General features: G+C 34.7%; 3 protein-coding genes across 3 annotated transcripts in view; 1 reads left to right on the forward strand and 2 right to left on the reverse strand.

Annotated features, from left to right (window-relative positions):
• The window catches only part of LOC142335134 (uncharacterized), an 89,592-nt gene extending 66,547 nt beyond the window's left edge, over positions 1-23,045 (reverse strand). The window contains exons 1-4 of the mRNA XM_075383498.1: positions 22,897-23,045; positions 20,688-20,806; positions 13,206-13,407; positions 9,424-9,592 (exon numbers count right to left, since the gene is read on the reverse strand). Of these exons, the coding sequence (XP_075239613.1) occupies positions 9,424-9,506 (83 nt within the window). The 5' untranslated portion in view covers positions 9,507-9,592; positions 13,206-13,407; positions 20,688-20,806; positions 22,897-23,045. The remainder of the gene's footprint in view (positions 1-9,423; positions 9,593-13,205; positions 13,408-20,687; positions 20,807-22,896) is intronic.
• The window catches only part of LOC142356726 (S-formylglutathione hydrolase-like), a 341,513-nt gene that overhangs the window by 90,861 nt on the left and 226,136 nt on the right, over positions 1-24,516 (forward strand). The gene's annotated exons all lie outside the window — the stretch shown is intronic.
• Positions 13,189-24,516, reverse strand: part of LOC142334821 (uncharacterized) — a 92,190-nt gene continuing 80,862 nt past the window's right edge. Inside the window, exons 26-27 of the mRNA XM_075383146.1 lie at positions 20,688-20,806; positions 13,189-13,407 (exon numbers count right to left, since the gene is read on the reverse strand). Coding sequence (XP_075239261.1) covers positions 13,189-13,407; positions 20,688-20,806 — 338 coding nt within the window. The remainder of the gene's footprint in view (positions 13,408-20,687; positions 20,807-24,516) is intronic.

Here is a 24,516-nt window from a genome sequence, read left to right on the forward strand (position 1 = left end):
CAGTCCAACCATAGCAATATCAATCATTTTGAACAAGTTTTTCATAGCCTCATAGCCAATAACCTATCCCTTATCTGAGCCTTTTCAAAAAACCCAGGTTCACTGCAGCAAAAACGTTATAACTAGTGAAAAAATAGTTGAAACTGCCCAAATTTTGGCGCTGCAGGGTTTTTTGAGCCGATAAAGCGATTCACCAATTTTGAGCTCAATCGAAGCATTTTAAAAATTGAGTGACGCTGGGCCCCTCAATTTTGGAGACTTTTTGAAAATTCACGAACATGTTCATAAAATCCAAAATACTGATCGAAAACCTGATATTATTAGCTTAAAACATCCGCATGCTCAAGCTCTACACGCTCATATCAAAAATATGGAACATTGTTAAGTAAATCGTTGAAATAATAACAAAAAAAATTGAAGCCTACCAAACTCTTCTCAATTTAGTCAAAATAGAGCCAGATTTAGACCAGAAAAATAGTATCAAATAGCAGACTTATGAGCCCATATCCAATATTCAGTCTCTCTAGTAGTTATCTAAGCCTAATAAATCCATACAATTGTACAGAAATTCATAAATGTTGAAAAAAGTGAAAAAATCGAAAATTGCAGGTATTTCACAAAATTTGGTCTGAAATTCTAAAGTGAAAAACTCGATATATTATAGTCAAATAATGCATTAAACCACACCAATAGCTGCCACCAACATAGTACTCACTAGTATGACCCACAATTACTGTCAAAAATCAATTATCTTCAATCTATGTCAACTTATGCACCAAACATGACGCCTCACAAGTAAAAATTCAGTACATTTCACAGAAAAACTGGTACAAAACCTAAGTTAATCAACTCCAAACCTACCAAAATGCTACACCTGATAGCCACAGATATCAGTAACAACAGTTAGCACCTGATTTAGGCCACTAGAGAATCACTAGACTGACACATGTCTCGAAGAAGCTCAATTAGGGGAAAAATCATGCCTGAAAATTAGCATTTTGGACGCAAAAATCAATGTTCTGACCCGATAAATAGCTTCAAACCCTATAATTCAGTAACATACATTAGTACCAAGCACAGACAGTACCATTTTAACCATTCAATACCGATAATGTATGAACAGTGACGACTTATTCAGACCAAAAATTCATGATTCAAAAATAGCCAGGTTTAGATCACGAAAACAATCATAATTTTGCGAAAAACGCTTAAATTGCGCAAAATTTTTGCGCTGCAGGGTTTGTTAAGCCACTGAAACGATCTACCAATTTTGAGCCCGATCGGAGCAATTTAAAAATTGAGTGACGCTGGAGCCCTCAATTTTTCGCATTTTTCGGTTCTTCAGACATCAGTAAAAAAGTTGACCAATAAGTGTCCAAAGACCTGAAATTATTGCATAGTTATTCCCCACCGATATCTAATGAGTGGGCCAAGCCAAAAAATTTGCCCAAAGTTCTATAAAAATTGAAAAATTCACATATTTACCACACCAGCCCTGATGCGGAAAAATCATCAAAATTACGAAAAAATTACATGTGAAAATTAGTACCAAATACTCTTCCAAACCAGTTCAAATTACACACAAGTGCTGATAACAACCAGATTAAGTATCTAGAACCATTAGAACCAGTCTATGATCAATAATTGACAAGTAAATAAAGTTAATGCCCAAAAATCAAAAAAGTCGTTATGTCACCAAAATTTCACTTTCACAAATATGTCATTATAAAGTCACACACTGCAATTAAAATGTTACCACACGCTCACACACTTCACAGCTGCTAGTCCCACAGTCAAAACCAATTAACAAAGCTACAATTGACAAATAATAAGTAAAAACTCACCTATAGATGAAACTAAACTACATGATGAATATAATTGCACCGACACTAGTCAATTCTCATCGGCGCTATCCTCAGCTACGGTACCACCACCACTAGTACACTGACCGGACTGACCCCTTGTCCTAGTAGAACGAGTCACGTACCGCTCAGCATCGTCCAACCTGTTTAAATGTCAATATAATACACAAAAAGCCTCAAAATTATATGAAAAACACGATAAATATTCACAAAAACAGTTAAATACTCACTTTGGAAAGTCCACAATTGGCTCACAATGGTACCGATACTCATTGTCGATGAATTTTCCAATGCACTGGATCAGTACAGCAGGAGCGGTGGTATTAGCATTGATAGAATGCCTGTAACACACCCAGCCGCCCCCCATTTCCTCAGTATACTGCCAATAAACATTGACGTTGCATCCCAGGAAAGAAGCCATACCGACAAACTAAACAACAAAACCTCAAAGAGTACCTACCTACACACGCACAAATCAAAATTAACAGTAATTACGATAAAACTTTACCCAAAACTCGGCCAACGACCCATTATCTTCACTCTCAGCAATCTCATACTCCGACACAAAGTACCCTAACTGGTCCTTTACAAGCTCAGAGAACCCAGGCGAACGCATCTTGGCCACAATAGCCAAGCGTAGAGCGCGAACATTATGCTTGGGAACCTTCTTGTCTGCAACAAACCAAACAAACGTGAATTAAAGTAACAAAACTTAGTGAAAATTGCGACAAAACACAACAAATACCTGACTTCCGACCAGTTAAAGTGTAGTACAGAGCACTGAGAGCACACAGACTACCAACTTCGGCCCCCACACCAGCCGCACCAAGCAACTTTTGAGTTTTGAATGACACTATGTCCACATGCTCAGCATAAATGTCATTGTAAAACTCGTACCCCAATTCGGCACACACATTTGCACGAAGATTTGCACGGAAAAAAGTGCAGTGCACCTCTTTGCCGAACATCTTCTTCACGAAACATGGCACACACTCACGATTTGCTCTAAACAATAAGCATACACCACTTCACAACTAGTAAAATACTACAACTACTACACAAACTAAAGAAAAACAAATAAAAATATAAATAATTATTATAAATATATGCAATTACCTTTCAACAGCGGCCTGCAATCCTCCCATTGACCGTGGAAAGAAGAACCCAGCAGCTTTCAGGCGATCGACTTGTGACCTCACACGAGTAATGTGCTTTGCAGAAGCACTAAACCCAACATGAAACGAAGCCAACTCCTGAGACACCATCTGCTGTGTTGGAATTTCCTTCTCCTGGACTTGCATCTCGCTGCCCACCTTCACTTCCACTTTGTACATCAACACCTCCCGATGTACAGCCAATTCCGATGTTCCCACGTTCTTTGTCCCCAGTATCATATGTTCTGCTTTGTCCCGATAAGCTCGTCGCTCCTCAGATGACCGAACAAATGATGGATACATCCATTCAGACTGAGACAACGACTTGCTTCGCAAGAAAGTCAGAAAATCCTCATACTGGGCAACATCCATGATTCACAATAACTATCTGAAAGTTTCAAAATTGAGTCAAACTAGTTATTAAGCAAGCAGAAAGTTAACGTGTTAAGTCAAAAATGAACAATCACAGGAATGAAAACACACAAACAGAACAAATTACGCAATAATTGCCAAGGACATTTAAATACCATGCTATAATGACCGCTAATAGTTAATAACACATGCCGCAAAACACACAACAACGCTCTGAACACACAATTACACCCTTCACTAGCATTTACTTATTTACTACGCCTCTTTAATTCTTCCTTTTGTCCCCTACTTAAATCCTCAACCCCCCCACAAAACAAGTCTTGATATATTAATTACTACCATATTACTAGCACCATGTATGAAGTATATTAGTAGCACCAGTCAATATTACATGTAAAACTACAATATTACAGTCAGTCACAATAGTCCTTACACAGTCATATTAATATTACTATTACACAATATTACAACTATTAAAATAGTTAAACAAAATAAAAATAATTAATAAGTCACACTGAATCTTCCTCGACAGCCTCCCCTGATCTCCCCACTTCCCTCCTCCTCCTCCTTCGATTTGCCCACACTCCCAACAATCCAGATACTAATGATAATAATAAAAAGAATACTAATATAATAATAATCCACCACTCAGTCCCACCACCACTCCCATTATCAATAACTATATCATCTACTGCTGTCATATTGCACTTTGGATGTTTCAATCTTGACCAGTGAACAGCGTTCCTTCCAACAAACCTGGTCCCATTCACACAGCACCCAATAATTATGGCAGAAACAGTGATATTAAAGCACATGGTGCAATATTGTGGGCAAAATAATCTGAAAAACTCGAAAAAACATGTAAAGACTGCATAATTCGACCCCCCCCCAACCAATACCCCCACCATCACACACCCATCATTCAACCAAATAACCACACTTCAACATGTTTAAACACCATATTCAGTAGTAATATCAATAAATACACACATCAGCACACATCACCTAAAAGTAAAGTACACCTGAAATAAATAAACATCACATAAACAAGTGCCATATCGAGAAAACTAGATCTAGAAGCCCGAGCAAAGTAACTAAATGAGCAAATAAACACCGGAAGACCAAATAGAGCCAGTTGAAACACTCAGAAGAACCACATCAGTAGAAGATTGTCCTGAAACATAGTCGATATTACTGAAATATGAAAATGTTTTTAACAATTGTGTTGAATCTCTTACTTTTCGGCCCCACTTTTGAAACTCCGATTAATACAGAAGCAGCTCTGGATAAAGGCATCATCTTCCATAAAGAAGGAAAGATTCTGATTACCGAAAAGTTCATAAATGTGGAATTTTTAGTACCGTTTCCTCGCTATAATTTCACTATCAGACAACAAGTAGAGACTCTACTTAATGAACTCTCGAAAAAATGGATCACGCAATCGGAATTTTGCAACCTTACCCATAGCACTACTTACCCTTACCGGAAACAAACAGCTTCCTTCAATGTTGATTGGCTTTACACGAAAATACTCAATGAAACCATAGAAGCCGAAATTGAAGTCCTTAAATTACGCAACGAGACTGAAAAATTCCTTACCAGAGTCGAAGAAGACCCTCACACTCGACAAAAACGAGCCGCCCCGCTTGCAATAGCAGCCGCAGTTGCTGGAATTGGACTCTTTGGTCCAGGAATCGCAATGAGTAGCGGAGGATGCGGTGGAATTACAGGAATTTTCGGATCTTTTCAGCGAACGTCCCAAAATGCTGAGAACATCGACAGATTAGCCAACAGTTTCAACAGCCTCAATTACTATGTAATGGAAATCGGCGCACAAACCGATGAGAAATTCTTCCTAGTTGCTGACGAACTTGCAAAGGTTTACAAAGTTCAAAACGAAATGCAAGAAAACCAGAACAGAAACTGGAAACTAGTAGAGGAACAGTTTGCAATTATAGATCATAATCTGAACGCACTAGCAACCTGCATGGAAATCCAATTATCACAGCAACAATTGAATTTTAACTTTGATACAGCAGCTTCATTACTTCTCACTCTTTATGCAGATATTAGAAGTTACAGAGCAGCCTTGTATTCTTTTCGAATTAATGTTATAAACGCAATTCCTACTTTGCTTGACAAACGTCTTCCAATCTCCTTAGTGCCTCGTAAATCTTTGATAAAGATCCTTGATTCAGTCCATGATAGCCAAAAGAACGCCCCAGATCGTCTAACTTTGGCAATACCCATGACTGACATACTTTCGTACTACGATGCAAAATTAGTACAAGAGATTTCGACAGTTGAAGACGGACTTTTACTGACACTAGCCATTCCCCTAGCCTCTAGCCAGACAGTGCTCGAAGTTTATCGTGCAATAGTAATCCCTATGCCTCAGAAGGACTCCGTAGACGCCTTACGATATGTAATAGAGGGAGAATACTTAGCAATCTCAGAAGGACAGATGGAAACCACAGTATTGACGAAAGCTCAGTATGACAACTGCCTTGGATCGCCACGATACCGAATCTGCCATGAGACAATGGAAACCCACCTTGGATTCTCCTCGTGTCTAGCAACCCTCAAGTTTCACCACACAATCTCAGCATTGAAAGTATGTGATACAGAGAAGGTTGTGTTACCCAACCCTGAACGAGCACAGAACCTTGGATACGGAATTTGGCTCCTAACATCAGCTTCAAGTGATTATACCCTTAGTGAGATTGGTATGGAGAAAAATGGCCGACACATCAATGTTCCTCACAAAGGTTGTAACATCTGTTTAATCACATTAAAATGTGGACATACAATGTTCAGTGACAACATTAAGATTCGAGCTGATTTACAAAGTTGTCAGTACCTTCCAGCAACCAGAAATAACGTTAAATTACCAGATCCACTTGCCCATTTAATTGATTCCGTGCCTAACATACATGAACTTCCGAAATATGACTCTCCCACCGAAGCAAATCTCGATTTATTGAAGAAAGTTAAAACGGAATTTATTTACTCGAACAGAAAATTATCAGCAGAGTCAATAGACGCCATAGCAAAGCCAATTACCACTGAAATGAAGACATTCAAGCCAGCACTAATTGATAAACTTGAATCTTACGTACCGATCAAGCTTTCCCTTTCATTAACCATTATTGTTTTTATCTGAAATCTAGCGTTACATATTCTCTTCATGTTCTTATACCATAAAGTAGCCTTTGTACGACGAATGGTACCGAATTTTATGAAGCTTAACGGAACCAATGTACCGCTAAACCCAGTAGTTTCCGTACCCAAGCATCTGAAAGCAGATGTAGTCACAACTCTTGCCAAACAACTCAAGCAACCGCCAACAGTCATCTCTCCAGAAGAACTTGGAACCCTCAAACGACAACGACGAAATTCCATGCCTGCAACTTCTACCATATCACTCAACACCATGCAACAATTTAACACAGACGACGAACTCTACCATCAAGCTCAATCCCGAGAGGAGAGTATGCTTTAAGCTCTTGAAAGTCTTATATAAGTTTGACAAGTATTATTCCTCTCAGACATTAAGTATCTCTTCATTCATTAAGCTTAACTAATCAGTGCTTCATAAGTTCAAACTAGTACCTCAATTCACAACCTAAACCAGTGCTTTAAACCATTCATTCAACCAGTATCCTTCTTATCCTGCTTCTAACAGTTTAGAGCCATTATTCAAAGAAATAACCATGATTATTCCCAGTGCTAATTCAATGTCTCCTCTTAATCTTAACTTTCAACTTATGTCTTCACTCTTTTCTTCTGAATTAGCGCATTTTATCTCCCCTAAATGTTTCTTTAAAGCCTTTAACCTTATCTCAACCTTTTCATTTTAACTTTATCTTAACTTAACCTTTATTTCTCTTAACTTCTTTAATTGTCTTTAACTTAAATGCTTTCGTTCCAAAACTCTTTTCTAAGAAAACATAAATTGGGTGGCTCCAACAAAAATATGTTTATATCTTCGTACTCGTGCAGATTATATGTTTTATAGAAAAATTGTAAAACCCCAGTTCTTTCACTATAATTTTCATGGAAAATTTTCATAAAGTCGGGTAGTGTCACGCACCTATTTCGTCCCTCATAGTTACGCGATGATATTCCTTAAAATATCCATAATTAAGTGCTTTATATTAATTAATATTCAGTTAGTTTCAAGGCCATATATAGCCAGTATTTCCATCTAGGCCTGTAACCTCTAATTTGTTTATGTTTACGAAAAACAACCGCAGATTGACAGTTTTACTAGCAAACACTTCAAGTGCCTAAAAGCCTCAATATTTACTTTTTTGAGTTTCTTGATGATAAATTCACATAATCAGTAAATAACTTCATGAGAGATTATGTACTTGGTGAAGTAATTATTCTGATAAAGTAGGTGCTAATACGGAATTGTATATGTACTGAACAAACACCAAGAGACGTACAAAAGCCGGAAATTGCCCAACTTTTAAATCAGTAAATATTTGCGAAGGACCAATACAACTCAAGGCACAATCTTGCGGAACCCACTATCACCAGAACACCGGAGAACCAGCCTGACAATCAGTTGCCTATCACCTTATAAAAACTTGATAAACTTGAGAAACTTCTTGTTAAAATTATTAAATAATTCTTGCTAAAATAATTAAAGATTGAACTGGAAATTCTCTTGAAAACCTCCAAGTTTGATAAATTAAGTTACAGATGAAATAGCGACAAACTTAACACAAAATTGCAAGGCAAACTAGTGGATATATCACGCATCTGAACCGCTCAATAAAAGGCTATTACTAGCTAATTTTATTCAAAATATATCTGCTAAAAATCGCACTGTGAAACACCAAAATAAGTCCTTGTAAAATGCCATTTATTTAAGTTAATTACTTCTAATATAAACCTCAATAACACCACGAGGAATAATATTAAAAATCAGTGCGTAACACTATGTTTTCTGAATTTTTTTATTTACGCATTTGAGTTTTAGTGTGGAAAAAATCTTATGTCTGAGCAAGTGGGAAAGTCTTCTTTAATTTCTTTGCTTGAGACTGATCATCTCAGTTTACAATAGAATAATTACTTTCTTTTGAAAATGTTTCAACTTTTTCTCTTCTTTGTTCAGTACATCAGCAAATGCAGCTATTTTGGTCCTTCAAGCTGGCCACAGCAACTTCTTTTACTCATAACAAAATTTTGAGCGTTTCATTATTAGTCACAAAACAAACTAATGGGCCAAAAATATTCATTGCTCGACTCTATTTAGTTAACATTTTGCAGGACGATTTAAAAACCTAATTGTCCGTGTGAGTTGTGATATGGATAATTATCTTCGCAATTTAAGGTAAAATTTTCGCATATTTTTTTTCTGCTGTTAATATTTAATTAGCTTTTCTTTATTTTCGATCTTTTGACAATTCGTTTATTATTGCAAAAAATAGAAACTCTAACGACGGACATTAATGCAAAAAACAGTGAAAAACACAGTTTTTGTTTGCCCCTTGGAAGCTATTCATCAACCTGGCATCGGATGTTACCATAAGAACCACGTAGCACAATGTTCATTAGTATTCTACAAGGGAAACGAAGTCAGCTTAGGAGATCTCAATTAAGCCTCTCGGTAGATATTCGGACAAAGACCTCACTTAAAAAAGGATCCGAAGTTATTGGCACAACTTTTGTTTGATTTTTTTTTTGCCATTATATTATTAAATTTAAGAAATAACCGCACTGCAAAAATAATAAAGCTGCCAAGAAAGACAAACATATTCGTTTAAGTATAAGAGTAATCAGATTTCGCATTAGAGTGACACTTAGATTTTCCTGCTTTTCAATCAAAGTTCTCAAATACCGTCAAGTGGATAAGAATCTGTTCATCAATATTCAAGATCGACAAGAAACCCCAACAACCAAATAGAAGATTAATTACCATCTCCTTTTGACTTTGGGAAGATACCTTTTACCATTTGGGAAGGAGTGAATGCTCGGTTGAGGTAAATCAAAAAACTAAAAAAACTCCAAGAATCAATACGTACTGGTTCTTTGATTTCTTCCCGCAAATCTTCTGTTTGAGAGCTTGGAATGCGATAATGGCTATGCATATAGCAAAGACGGCCATTAAGGCCGCAGGGATGCCAATGACAACCCAGCTAACTTTGGAATCGCCACTTTCTTCTTCATTGTTGGCCTCTTCTTCTGGCACGTCTGAAAAAATGAAGAGTTCTTAGTTAATATTTCGAAAATGCTTAAAATGCCATGATCAGAACTCTGTAAATTTCATAACTGATAAATGAAACATGATGCTTCAGTACTGAAAAAGCAATCGATCCAGACCCGGGTCTTTCATTTATCATTATTTCCTATTGTTATTTCTTTATTATTCTCTATTAATTTTAATTTTCTATTTAAAACTCGATGTGGAATTTGCTATTTATTCGAAAAATTTTGAAGTATAGTGCATTAATTATGCCAGTATTTGCATTTAGGTTTTTCCAATTTGCTATCAATGTGCAAATTTTGAGAATACGTACCGTGGTTGAACTCAAAGGGTTAACTTGCCAGATCTTGAAAGCTCTCCGAACTTAATTTTACAGCTTTGAAATCTGAATTTCATCTGAATCAAAATTTGTGATTTTTTAACCACCTAAGGAGGCGTAAAAATATTGAAATATATTTAAGAAAAGAGAATGGGAAAAGTAAAAAAAAACAGTTACTAAAAAAGCACTCAAAGATTTAAGTTTTTAAGTGCTAATTTAACAAATGGTTTTTATTACTTTTTCCCAATTTTTTCTCATATGTCAACAGCTTTTTATCGAGTACTAAAGTAGTATACATGACAAGAAAGATAAACTATTTTTCTTGCTAAATCTTGCAGGATAAACAAACTATTGTTCTCGATAGAAATTGCAGGATAAACTTCTTCTTTGGAATAGGGAATCCATGGTACAGAATTGAACAGGTTTGAACACAATCAGCAAATGAGGTCTATAATGGATTCCTATAATTTTTGAATGAAAAAAGATTACTGACTTAAAATTAGAGACTGAAGAATGTACTAAATACTAATACAAATACGGAAAAAGCATTAAATAACACAAAATTGCTGAAAAGAATCAACAGCTTAATCCAAACTCTAATATTTTTTCGGTTCACTGAAACCGATTATCAAACTTCAAAGAATATAATATTTTTTCTGAAATTAAAGAAAAAGTTAAGCCGAGCTTCAGGAGGTTTGCTGTAGAGCATAGTTTTTAGCCCTGTATCATAGATAATAGAGCAGAAAAAAAATTGAAATTAATAACCAGTTTTTATTAGGTTGTTGACTCGAAACATTTTGTGCTATTTTTTTCTTCGTAAATTTAGATGAATTTGTTACTCAATTTGGGAAACAGGCAACTGAAAAGTTTCCACAAGAAAATCTGGAAAAAACTAATTTTGAGCCAACCAGAACACAAAGCAAGCGACCTTCACGAAGTTGCACGATTCTTACAAAGTACCAGTCTCTCTTGCAAGATCTTGCGAGAGCTTACAAGATAAATTTTCATCTTTAAAATGTTGTATTCGCACTAGAATAGTTGTTGTCTGGAACAATTGCAAACATATGTTTTTGTACAAGATTCTTGCAAGATGCTACAAAATTTTTTTTCTGGTCTCGACTACTGTAACAAAAATAAACTTCAATTTTGATTCCGTATTTTTTGATTTTCTTAAATGATTCCTTTACCGAAAGTTGGATTTTTCTAGGAAAGCAATTGTAATTTTCAAGTGAACTTGCAGGTATTTCGGTTGCATAACTGACGTATAAGTAGTCGTCTAATATTAAACTTAGAACTGTTCTTTGGATTGCTAGCTCTGAGAGGTTTTTAAACAGAAATAAAATATCAGACTAGAAAACAGGAAAAATCAAAACTACTTTAAATTATTGAGATAGGATTTCATAGTTGACCGAGGTCACTTTTAGCAAAAATTGGTATAGAAGTTGCGTAACTGACGTATAAGTAGTCATCGAAAGTTAAACTTAAAACAGTTTTTTGGCTAGCTCTGAGAAGTTTTTAAACAGAAATATAATATCAAACTAGAAAACCGGGAAAATAAAAACTACTTTTTAAATTTTGATATAGGATTTCACAGTTGACCAAGGTAACTATTAGCGAAAATTGGTATATAAGTTTCATAATAATTTCAAAAAGAATTTAAAGCTCAGGACTTTCTATAGTTGTGAGCACTTACCAAACTTCCTTTTGTTTCTAGCCAATGGAGATTTGGTAGGAAAAGGTTACGATTGGGAAAGTTTTCAATAAATAATTAATCCAAATATTTTAATATATTAAATATATAAAATATCTTGAAAAGAAAAAAAGTTAGGTTGAGTATTCAAAAACGTTTTCTGAAAAAAAATCTTGCTTGGGGCCGGTTTGCCATCTCTGCTCTGAAAATTAACATTGAAATACTTTATGAGCAAGAGAGGTAAAAATGGCTGCTGGCATATTTTAAAACAGTTCGGAGCTTCTTGACTGAAACTAATATCCAATATGGTCTTTTTCAGGTGCACAATTGGCAAGAGGTTGGCAAAGTGCAAGAAACAAGAAACAAAGAAAAAACGAAACAAGAAACCACAAAAAAACTGATAGTTCAATCTCATCTTTTTCTTGTCTTGTCTTGACTGCTGCTTCTTTGGTGAAACAATTTCAAAAATTCCGCCAGCAGGTCTTAATAGCAATTGAGTCAATAGCAACCGTTTAACCATCGAAAACTAATCTACGAGACAATTTTGTCAGATCTAGGGAAACTATGAGATTACGACAGATAAGACAACTATTCTTCATTTCAGAGATGAATGGGATACATTATCTCATATATTTCTGAAAAGCAGCAAAATTAAATTGCACAACAATTACAGATGAAAAAATATATAATTTAATTTCCAAGTAGCAAAAGTTGCGTGAAGTAAAAAAAATGTCTGCTCAAGAATATTCCAAACACAAAACACAATAACGCGTTGTTTACCGCTCAAGACAGTTTATCTTTGCAATATTTTGCTGAAGTAATTGAAGAAAGCCGTTTTTCTAAGGCTAACACTGTTGAGTCTCAGTTGGCTTGCTATTGTTATTTCATATTTTTCTCTTTTAGCACATGAGTATAACTGAACTGTAATTAGAAGTATAACTATGACTAAACAGTAGCTCTGTCAACAGAGATTGAACAAAAATGAACACCTAATACAAAAGAATTTCCCCTTCCCAGTTCTAATATGGCTTCTATTTTCTACTCCTACGAAAACTCCGCTACTACGCATGCCCGCTCAGTGCCCACAAACATATTTCCAAAAAATTCAAGAGAAGAGAACATTTCACATTTATTCAGTTTTGTATGAAAATTTTTTCGTGCTTACTGTAACCAGAATAGAAAAACCAAAGTTATGTTTGTTTTATATGCAATATTGCATGTTTGTTTATAGTCGAAAGTTTTGGTCTTTTCATAAGTTGAGCCACTGTTCCATTGGTTCCAATTTTCAGGTTTAGGGCTAGCAGTTCGAGTTCCCCACTTGAATTTTGGTTGAGCCCGTTCAACCCTGACTACTATCGGCCAACTTAGTGTCAAACATGTTAATTATTGGTCATAGCATGGTGAACCCGGCAATTTTGGTCAGTGTATCGTGACTATTAAAGGCAACCGTAAATCTTTTCACACTTAGTTTTAGTCAACCACGGTCCTTTTCATCTGTCGACCATGGTTTTTTGGGGAATTGACATCTCAACTGGTATGGTATAAATGACTTTACCCTTATAGGGTCTTTTGTACTAGTTTGTACACTCACAATCTGGCGTAGAGAAGTTATATGTTTCTTCAATCCATGGCAACTTGTTTCCAAGGAGCGAGAGAGTAATTGCAATCGTGAAATTTCCAGAAATTTCCAGATCTGTGAGTCGAAGTCCACAGTATGACTGGTTGTTCTCAGTTGTGCAGCTATCATGATATAAGTCGCCTGATGCAACTTCTCCACCGGCAGTCCTCGAAACCTGGAAGTTCAAATATATACTGCTTTATATTCCAACATTAACATTTGAAAGCTGTACGAAATCAGACCATTGATTCAGTCGCTATTGCTCATCATTAGCCCGGGTCAATTGTCCTTTCTGAGTTGCTAGTTATGATATCACTTTGATAAACAAAATTATTTGAATAATGCTGACCAATGTACTATCCTGAAGCAATATTAATGGTATCAGTCAGAACGATTTTATTGAAAATGAAAATTCAATCTGGCTCAAAAACTTAACGAAAGTTATGTGGTTGAAATCTGCGTTTGAAGACCTTTCATATGGTATCACTTTGAATTTCCTAGGATGCGCATAAAATTGTCCGATTTCGTCTGCCGACAAAAAACATTTTTGAATAAATATTCTGAGACTTCTACAGAAATCTTTATACTGAAGCAGGAGCGAATTTTTACTCATCAAATGATACAAAGATAATGAAAAAAAGGTAGAAATGAGAAACTAAAAAAACTAGGCGTTAAGTGAATCTTGAGGGTCAATTGATGTAAATTTTTTTAACAGATTAATTTAATTTTTGCAAAATTTTTGAATATCGTTGTCTAAATGCCTCTAAATGAAAAACAACAAATTTTTTAGTATAATTTTGAATCTCGCAAACATTTTTCTCCTACTGGAAAGCCTTTGGTCCACAAATTTGTTGCAGCATTGCTAAACTTAGTTTCCAATTATTCTATAGTTTTAAACTCATTGGTATCTTGACATTGGTTGACTCAATCATAAAAGCGGCAATTTCCCAAAAAAGCGATCAAAAACAGCAAGCTCCTAAAAAGGATCAAAAATCTTATTTCCTAAGTATACTAATCGAAATTAATTGAAAAGATCAAAACTGATCATTTCCTAATTTACCGATCGAAAACAATTGAAAACAATTAAAACAATTTCTTTATGAAGTCAATGGTCAAAAAAAGTTTGACCGTTTCTGATCGGTTGGATCAACTGATCAACTGGGGTAGAATGTTGCATAATTGAAGGGTGCACAAATTGAATTGGATAATGTTGAGGCTGAAGGAGAGACTGCGTTCAAAACAATTAGTATGTACGACTGGGTTTCAACGGAATGCAGTGGTAAAAATAGATGTTGAAGGACCAAGGAAATTAGATGTTTTCACACAAGTCAGACGCTAAACGCTGCCAATAATATTAACCGTATTAAATTTTTCTTAATTGAGACTAAAATTTAAATATTGGAAGGTTGAAGAATGGAGGCCGAAAGGTTGTAAAAAAACAACATTCCTGTAAAACTGTTATCTTTAAGGATTATGAAAGTCAGAAGTTAATCCTGTACAACCAAATGATTTTGCAAGAAGAAAGGTTGTCCTGCAAGATCATGCAAGACGGAAGGTTATATTGCAAGATTCACAGAAGTTCATTTTTGCCAAATTCTGTTATGATTGGCTCACTTTTGGCTTATATTCAATCATTTTTTGTAGAAAGCAATCACCAGAGAGTCGCTCAAGTTGAATCGCACATAAATTGACCTAAATTTGTAAAATAAAAAACAAAAAAATTGGAAAAAAGTTTATTTGCTTTAGTGCGACAACGTTATCCAATTCGTTCAGTAAATTTAATTTATTCTGCTCAATTATATACAATTTGAGTCAGAATATTGTAATTCTGTTGTAAATATTTCTGGAGCCAGGTTTATTTTGCTTTTATTTTCAACAAAGTATCTTACCCTGTTTTCATTTGAGCAAATTTACTGAAATTTAGATAAGACTTTGGTATAGTTTTAGTTTTCTGTGCTCGTTTTTGTTTAATTCACAGACCATTGCCATATTTGTTCAGTGTCTAGTTTTTATACAAAATGCATTTGGAGTCCTGATGTTTTGCTGATCGCATTCGAACTTGATCAAATTTGAACCCATATTTCGAAAAAGAAATTTATCTTACAAGATTTGCAATATTTTGGAAAACAAATTCTTGCGACACGATACATTTTATTGCAACATTCGGTCAGAAAATTCAAGATACTGCAAATTATTTTTATTTCTCGGCTGCTGTTCTCATCTGTTTTTCCACGATGAAAAGTCTTTTCAATGCTCTATTTGAAGTCATACCAAGGTCGTAATAGGAAAATCTTTAAGTTATGTATAACATCATATATTATCCTTGCATGACTAATTAGAACTGTCTACCAGGGATGGTGCTGATAATTATAAAACAAGAGTTGGCTAGAAGCTAAAGTTGCATACATTTAGTAGAAAAATATGATAATTATGTTGTAAAAGTAGGCTGTATTTGGCAGTTCAGAGGTTTTCGGCTGACAAGTAGATAAAGATGATACAACATGTATTATCAATGTAACATCATGTATTATTCTTAACTTACTAACAAAAAATGGCGACCCAGGGTGTTGATAAGAAGCTGTGAGCTGCAAAGAGAAGACAAATTAAACACAATTATAGGTGCCGTGCAATGATATCAATGACGTAACATTGCACATCACCTGGAGAGTAATGTGATAAAAAAACCGTAACATTTTAATCAATCATATTTAGTTTTTTAGTTAAAGTGTGCACCTAGTTTACACTTTTATTAAGAATTATATAGAAAGAGCGCTGACAACCGCTGAAAAAAATTTTTCATTGGTTAAATTTTAAATAATTAACCGCTTTACATGATGAATTTTCAACACATTTATCAAATAATCTCAGTTCTTGTCAACACATTGAGTGGATTATTATGTCAGACTTGTCCGTTTAAAACAATGTTTTTAGGGGCTATCAGCATGAACCTTTTATGGGTCAAACAAAAATCGTCTAACAATTTTTTTTGCAAATTCATAGGTTTCCATTTTTTTGCTTGTGTACAAGCAGAAAAAGCAAAAATAAGCAATATTGCATCAGAGCATTTCAACTTACAAAAATTCTGATCTATGTAGCCATATTGCCTGATTGAATTAAGGCAGCTTAAGCGAAACTGTCTTCCTTGCGTTAGAGACAAGGAAAACGCGATGCTTTTGAGCTCTTCTCTTTTAAAAATAAGAGTAAACATTTTTTGAAAAAAAAACGTAGATTTAAAAAAAAAATGAGCCCAAAATGACGAGCCACCTTTATGAAGGAAATGTGCTAAACACGCTAAATTTCTCTTTTCTGAATTGCTGACAATATGTAATTGTGCTCAAATTTTAAAAGTGTTGAATTTTTGTAAGGAATATGCAGAAAAATTTTAATTTTTTGAAAGAATTGATTTAAAAACAGCTAATAATTTTTTCATTCAGCAACTTCTGCAAAAAGTGCATGGGCAGGGGAATAGATATTGAGAAGAATTTTTGGGAAGAACAACATTGAGAACAAAATAGAGCCAGACTTTGAGAAATTTCGAGCTTTCAAATATAATATGGTTGCGCTGAAAGTTTTTTATGACATAAGAGAATGCTTTGAGAAATTTCGAGCTTTCAAATATAATATGGTTGCGCTGAAAGTTTTTTTATGACATACGAGAAGGCTTCTACAGATTTCAATGAAAAATGTCGCCAAAATTTGTTGAATATGATAAAAGTGCTTCAACGAGAGTATTTTTTGCTTGCCTGGAGCTCAAATTATGAAAAGAACATCCTCGACCGTTGTTAGGTAAGAAAAGACCGTATAGACATATCTCGACCTAAGACTTTGTCATCGACTTTGATTTGAACTAAAATAGTCGTTTTTGTCTTGGGCTCAGAAATGTATGACGTCCTGAATCTTGACTTGAAAGTAATATTGTTCTCAGGTTGAAAATTTTAGGCTACAATCAGGTTGTTTTTCATCACTTTTTTCCGAATTGAGCAGTGCATGAGATTTTTGTCTAATTTTCAGAAGGAAAGAAATCCATTTCTACCAACTGCAGTTGTTATATGGTTTCAAAAAGTCGCGCTCTAGATTAGGTTTGCGCCAAAGGAAGGCAATGGAATGTAATAGGAGTAGCAAATTATTGTACGTGTCCCGAAGTCGGCCCATGATTCCAAAAAGGTTGCAATTAGTCTCAATGGACAGTTTGAGGAACTTAACAAAACCTATCAGTTTTTTTATATACTAGCGGGTTGCATCATGTTGCAATTTACACATTGTAAGATATTTTGAAGAAATAAACCGAATTGATATATCTGATGCATTAATGATGTATTACTAAGATAACTTTTGTTTGTGAAGTATTGCCAACTGAAAAATTTTTGTGGAAAAGTGGTGCTTCAATGCGTAGGATGAGAGGAATCTTAAGAATGAGTTAAATTGGCTGGAAGTAAATAACAAAGCATTTCATCAGTTATGAAAATAAAGCCCCCAAAAACTGGTTGATTCCCGCTGGTATTTTAAGCAGATCTTAGTAACTTTTTCTGGGTTATTAACAATGGAAGTATTGTTATCGGAAGGTTTTCGAAATTTTTATTGGAAAAATGGCCGTTTAAGTGCAAAATAAAGATAAGGATCAGTTTCAATTGACAGTACGTTTAAGGTAATGCTTGGATGATCATGGGAGGAGGTTAAGATATGATATTCAGATTTTTGCACAAAATGGGACACTTTTGTTTCATATAGGTAGGTCCACCCATGGAAAGAATTTAATCGACACTAGTTTTATTCTGTGACCCCGACCTCTCAAGAGGATCGATTGACTAAAAATGACCTCAAGAGGTCAAATATTTGATCTTTTGAAAACATACTGTTTTCGTTAGATTTTGGTACGGTTAATTGTTGTAACTGACGAGAAATCTTTTTTGTTGAAGTAATGCTTTCATTTAGATTTTTGTGGGCGTAGAAAGGCATTATATTTGGTAGTTGAAAACAACCAGTGGGGAAAAATGACAAGATAAAGGAGAGGAAAAGCTACAATTTAAAAAAGTGCTGATTATGTCATTTCATCACATTTGGTAACCGGTATGTTGATCGATCTTCCGGGCGACAGAAATCCCCTCGCAGTGCAGCCTAGGAAAGATTCACAAGACAAAACCATCCCAATTGATCAGTTGCCCGATTTTACATGTAGCTACCTCTGGTCAGACATTTACCGAAAATTAAGTGATATGATCATAACAACATACAATTAGCAAACTTCATTAACTTTTCGTCTTAGATGCCGAGATAGTGCTGAGAAAGAGTGCTCAAGTTATTTTGAACAATTTATCATGCTTTTTATCCACTCGGGTCAATCCAAATTTATTAACGTGTAAGAACAGGCATGTTTTGTGCAAGTTCTTAAAAGGCAATGCATCGCCTGGCAAATTTTTCTCCCAAAAATTTTCTAGTTCTTACAAGTTAACCATTATTTAAAAATTCTTAACAGTTGACTATTCAACTTTCAAGTTCTTTCAAGTTAATCATTTGACTTACAATTTTACAATTTCTTTCATGTTAGACAATCGACTTTAAATAAAAGTTTCTGCATTATTTCCTAGAAAATAAGCTGTTACACGATAACCCTTTCGCCTATGTTGTGGCAAAAATGGAAAGACGTCGCAAGATATGACTGTAAACATGTTAAAAACTAAAAAGCTGCAACCTGGAAAATGTTTAAATTTAAATCTTAAAATTCTAATACTGGTATAAAAAATAAGGTAAATAAATAGTATGAGAATAATTTTAAAATCTGAAAATGACACTTCAATCAAAGTCAAAATGGTAAAATACTTTAAATCATAGTCATATGGGTAATAAGAGTAAAAAAAACCTAATAGAGATCTACTAATTTCTCATTGAATTGCAATAAAATTGAGCAGATAAAATTGAAAAATGTCCGTTTTATCGATTTAGATCAATTTGTATTGTATTATCCAAACTGAACAACTAACTCCCGCTCGTATTCTTTGGTTAATGACAGGTTAATTCATCAAAAAGATTTCAGCTTGACCGGAACAAATTTGCAAGAAACTTGCAAGTTAGCTGTTCGACTTGCAAGTTCTTAAAAGTTCACAATTTTTTGAAAGAAAGTTGTAAGTTCGTACAGGTTAACCATTCGATCTCAACCCGCGCATGATGAAAAAATGAATTGAAATTTAATGTGTGCTAATTTTTTTCTCTTTTAGAAAATTTGTAGGATTTCAAATAGGTTTCACAGAGACCGCAGCTAAAAAAACAAAGTTTTTTTTTCAGAAAAAGGTTTAGATATTTTCAAATTATGAGAATAATTGACGCATTCAATTATTCTTCTCTGAACACAAACATTTTTATTCATACAGTGAGGATTGAATCTACACTTAATTGAAAGCTGAGCAGTAGGGTTAGATTGTAACCTTAATCCTTAGCTCACTTCCAAATCCAAGACTTTGCTGGATTGGAAAGACTGAAAGATGAAAGAAGTCACCATCGGAAATAAATCATTAGACGTCATTATTATCAACAAACGCCATAAACATGCAAAACGCTTTATTTCGGAAATGATAAGTCACTGGCTTCTCACTACAAGGACTCTAACCAGGTTCAGACCTCGACCTATGAAAAGACCATGCTCGACCAAAAAGTGGTATGAAAAGAACATGCTCGACGCAAACAGCCCATGAAATTACTTTAGTTGGACCTCATCGTTCAACTAGATTTTTGCTCCATCTACAATTTTTGATGCTGGACTTTAGTTTGACCCAAATATGATGCACGATTTTAGCTGGACGTAAAATGAACACGCTGGAACTAAGAAATTTACATTTGCGCTGAAAATTGGCTGCTTATAACGTAGTATCAGGTTTGACAGTTCAAATTTTTCAAGGTTCCTCATTTTTTATTGAACAACGAACTATGCTATTACAAATATATTAAAAAAGAGCAAATTTAGAATCAAATGAAATAAAATATAACACCTTAAGCTCATTGCCAATGAAAAGTCGGTTGTTAGAGCTTTGTTAACTAGTTGATTTCAGCCGAACAAACTGTTTTTCGAAGGTGGTCTGCCTATTGCAAGACTAGTTTGGTGTTGCTGGTAGATGTTACACAAAAAAGTATAGAAAAGTTAACTATTATTAATCCCACAAAAATGCCATCCTCGACCAATGAAAAGACTATGTTCAACCTATTAAAAGACCATGCTCGACCTTAACTTATTTCGAAAAGACCTTATCTGGACTCATCAAAAGACTTCACCTCATGTTTAACTAGGAGCTGGACTGTGTATTTATTGTCAATATTGGACCCACCTACTAGAATTATAAAGTCTTTTCATAAGTCGTGGTCTAAACCTGGGTAGAATGGTTAACTGTACGACCTAGTTGTATTTTCTCGGCAGCATTTTCCAGACACCCTCGCCCTGCTGACCAGTCTAACCATACTTGTCTTTACCTGATAGTGCAACACAATGTTACTATAACTGTGAGATCTTCCTATCCACTTAGAGATGATGTTCAAATCACACACTTTGGCCTGACATTCTTCTGTCACTTTGACATCAAGATAGACCGCTGAAACAAACAATTATTAATATCAGAGACATCATTACGATTGTCTACCGGTACCAAAAAACAACTAGTAACAAAGAGTGATTACAATGATGACAGGTACCTTTGTCAAAATCTATAATATGATGTTATACTCTTTGACAAAGGTGCATGTCATCATTGTAAAAATCAAATAAATAATGGAGAACATTTAATGAGATCCCCTTCCCCAGGAATTGAAGAGAAAACAAAGATACTTTTTTCGGATATAAAACAAAAAAAGCAACGAATACTATTTGTTGGCAGCAGCAGTGCACCGGTGTTTCGCTCAAAAATATTGAACAATGCTATTCTACAAAACGTTTTGTAATTTTAGGTACTGGGACGCTAATGACGATCAGCAATTCTTGTGCTAATAAGCAACTATCGTATAAAAAAACGAACTAAAATAAAGCAGTCAATATTATTCACTCCCACAACATTTTTTCAACGTTGAAACTTCAGAAGCCAGGATAATTGGATAACTTCATTAAAACTTTTTCATTCATCTGAGTATTCGTGGTGCTATCAAACTGCACTTGTAAGCAATGAAATTTCTGTAATCATTTATTTTTTTCTTTAATTCTGTAACGAATGCTGCTTTCGCCAATTTTGTTGCGATAGAGAAACCAACTTTCCAAGAGTGAAAATCAATCGCTTTGAATCAAACTGAATCAATTTTAACACTTGTGCAGGTCTTAAGCGTAATTTTTTGATTACTCTCACTAAAACAGTCACGTTTTTAATACTCAAAATTCCACTGTTGACTTAAAAACTGTTGACTAAAAAAACTGTTGATTCAAAAAATTGTTGACTAATTGTTCAAGGGAAACCTGTTGCCATCAATTTGCATATACGAGGGTAAATTTGTGACACTTTGATTGGCTGTAGAGTCAGCAGACAACATTTATCATCTACAATATAGTCTTGGTTTACAGTAATTATTGCTTTATTAGAATACGATTAATTTTTATCTAGTGCTTGGATGGAAACCTGGAAAAAAATTATTGATGGACAATGATATCAATTTTTTTTCAATTATGAATACTTTACGCTGTCTTTTCTGTTAAAACAAATTACATTTCAATTTCGGAGCTCATTTATCTTCGGAAATGTTCTGTTTATTTTACCGAATGAAACAAAATTTTTCAAACTTTTGAACAGTGTAATTGACGAATTGCTCTCAAATGGTTGGCGAGCGGTTGGCTTCATTGGTAGCTAGCCACGGTTTAGTGAGGCGAGATTTAGCATTATTGAAGAGGCTTGAGGTGAAGGCAGCGGGGGGGGGGGGAGGAAGTGAAGGGGGAACGGTGGGAGGGGGATCTTTGGCTGCAGGGGGCCTTTACGGCCTGAACGATATGCAGGGGTGGGGATTGGGTGGAGTGAGTGGGGGGGGGGTCTGATGGGGGTAGGGGAGTTAAGGTTGTTGTGTGTGTGTTGGGGGGTGGGGGGTTCATTTTCTAAGAACCGCCCTTCGCACTTCACACCATAAATATAAGTCTCCCAAAACAGTTCGGGCTCTACCTGTTTATCCCATTTTTGAGGACGAAAAGTCAAATAGGTCAGAAAAAAGAATGGTCGAGCGAAAAATCGTTCTTTAAAAAGAATAGCATGACTACTAAAATTGGTACAAACTTTGTTTATAGCATATATATATATATATATATATATATAATATATATATATATATATACATATATATATATATATTATATATATATATATATATATATACATATATATATATATACACATATATATATATATATATATATATATATATATATATATATAAATATTTAGAAAAATATAAATTTGATAAAAAGAAAGTTTGTAACAATTATCTTAGTCCTGTTGTTCTTTTTTAATGCTTCTTTTCTACCCGTTTTTTGTTTAACCCATTTGATGACGGGATAAACAAGTAGCGGCCAGCGGGCCTTAAATTCTCTTGGAGCCATTCATCTCACTAGTGCCCAAGTACAAGATTCACAGAAACTATTTTGGAGACTTATACTTATCGTGTGAAGGGCGGTTCTTAGAAAATGACCCCTTGCCGGTACACAAAATATTCTCACCTTCGGATAAAGAATAATTGAAGGAAAGTTTTTTCAGAAGTGCCCCCGAGTCCACTTAGTGAGTCTTGTGTGATTGTCGTCATTTCCAATGTTGCATCATTGGAAGCCGTTCAAAAGACTGCTGTTTAAAACGCATATCAGTCCAGATTCTTGCTAAAACATATAGAAGACCATAGATTTGGAAGTGGAAAATGATTTTGGTTACGTGTAGTCGGATTGGAATGAAGTTATGAAGTCAAAGAGAGACCTTTACGTCACGGATCAAACACTTGAACATAGAGTATTAAAATAAGGCCTTTGACAGTTAAAAAATGACAGTCATTGCCAAAAATAGTAATCGTTGAGAGTTGGATTCTCGTAGTTTGGGAAATCATATTGATCAGAAAAAAATACTGTTGGTTAAAAGAGTCGAAAAAGAACCTTGAATATGAAAATTCTATGAAGATGATACACAACTAGCAAATATTAAAATGTCAAAAATGAACAGTACTGGTTGAACAAAATTAGTTAAAAATATTCCGTACAATTATGCCGCAGAGGTATACCCTCAAAATTTCCGCCTTAGTAAAAATCGCTCGAAAAATAGATACATAAAATGAACAAAAATATGAGACTAGCGTTGTATCTCATTTTTCAGAAAAGGGGTTGCGCCATTTTTGCAAAATAAAAATACTTTAAAATTGTAAAATGGGTGACAAGTCTTGCAGCACGTTTCCGCTCATTTTAGGTATCTATTATTCGCATTAAAAAAATCTCTAATCCACAATTGAGCCTAGTTAAACGCGCGCATTTTTGAGCATGCAAAAATGATTTAATACTTTGTAATAATCACTTTAACAAAGATTTAATTGAAGCTTTTAAAACCTTAAAGTGATATAAATACAAACAACTTATATATGTGGTCGACGTCCCAGTGCCACAAAAACTGATGTTTTCCCGAAAAATCCCTCGCTCAAAAAAAGGCTTTGTATGTTAATGTGGGACTGGCCGATTTTTGTAAGTAGTAATAAAGTAATAATTAGTATTAAATAGTAAAAATAAGTAGTAGTTAGTAGTAATAAAGTACTATAAGTAGTAATAAAGTAGTAATAAGTAGTAATAACCTTTAATAAGTAATACCCTTTAATATGTAGTAGAATAGTAATAATAAAGAATAAAGCTTTAATAACTTTTTCATGCTCAAAAACAGGCATTAAGCTAGGCTTAATTGCAGATTACAGTGCAAAATCTAGTTACATTGGGTGCGAAAAAGAGATACGTAAATTGACCAGATTCGTGATACATAGCGAGTGAAAGGTAGGATACATAGCTTGTATCTCAATTTCGCGGTAAAAAATTTGGACACCTTTTGCGAACACAGGTAGCGCAATTCCCTTCAATTTTGCCTGTTTTTGCTAAAGTAGCTTTTTCTTGCAATATTGTTGTAATTTCATTGTATTGACGTAGAAAAAACGATCAGGAGATGCACAGATCGGATATATTTGCCCGTGACGATTTGGGTATACTTCTGCGGCGTAGTGACGCCGGTTTTTTTAGTCAGAAACACTGTTATGTCAATTGTCAAAAAAATTGGAATACAGCTAACAAGGATGATCGAGAACTTCCAGTTACGAAAAGTGT

The sequence above is a fragment of the Convolutriloba macropyga genome, chromosome 2 (genome assembly GCF_964194025.1).
Source record: "Convolutriloba macropyga chromosome 2, txConMacr16.3, whole genome shotgun sequence".
NCBI lineage: Eukaryota > Metazoa > Xenacoelomorpha > Acoela > Convolutidae > Convolutriloba > Convolutriloba macropyga.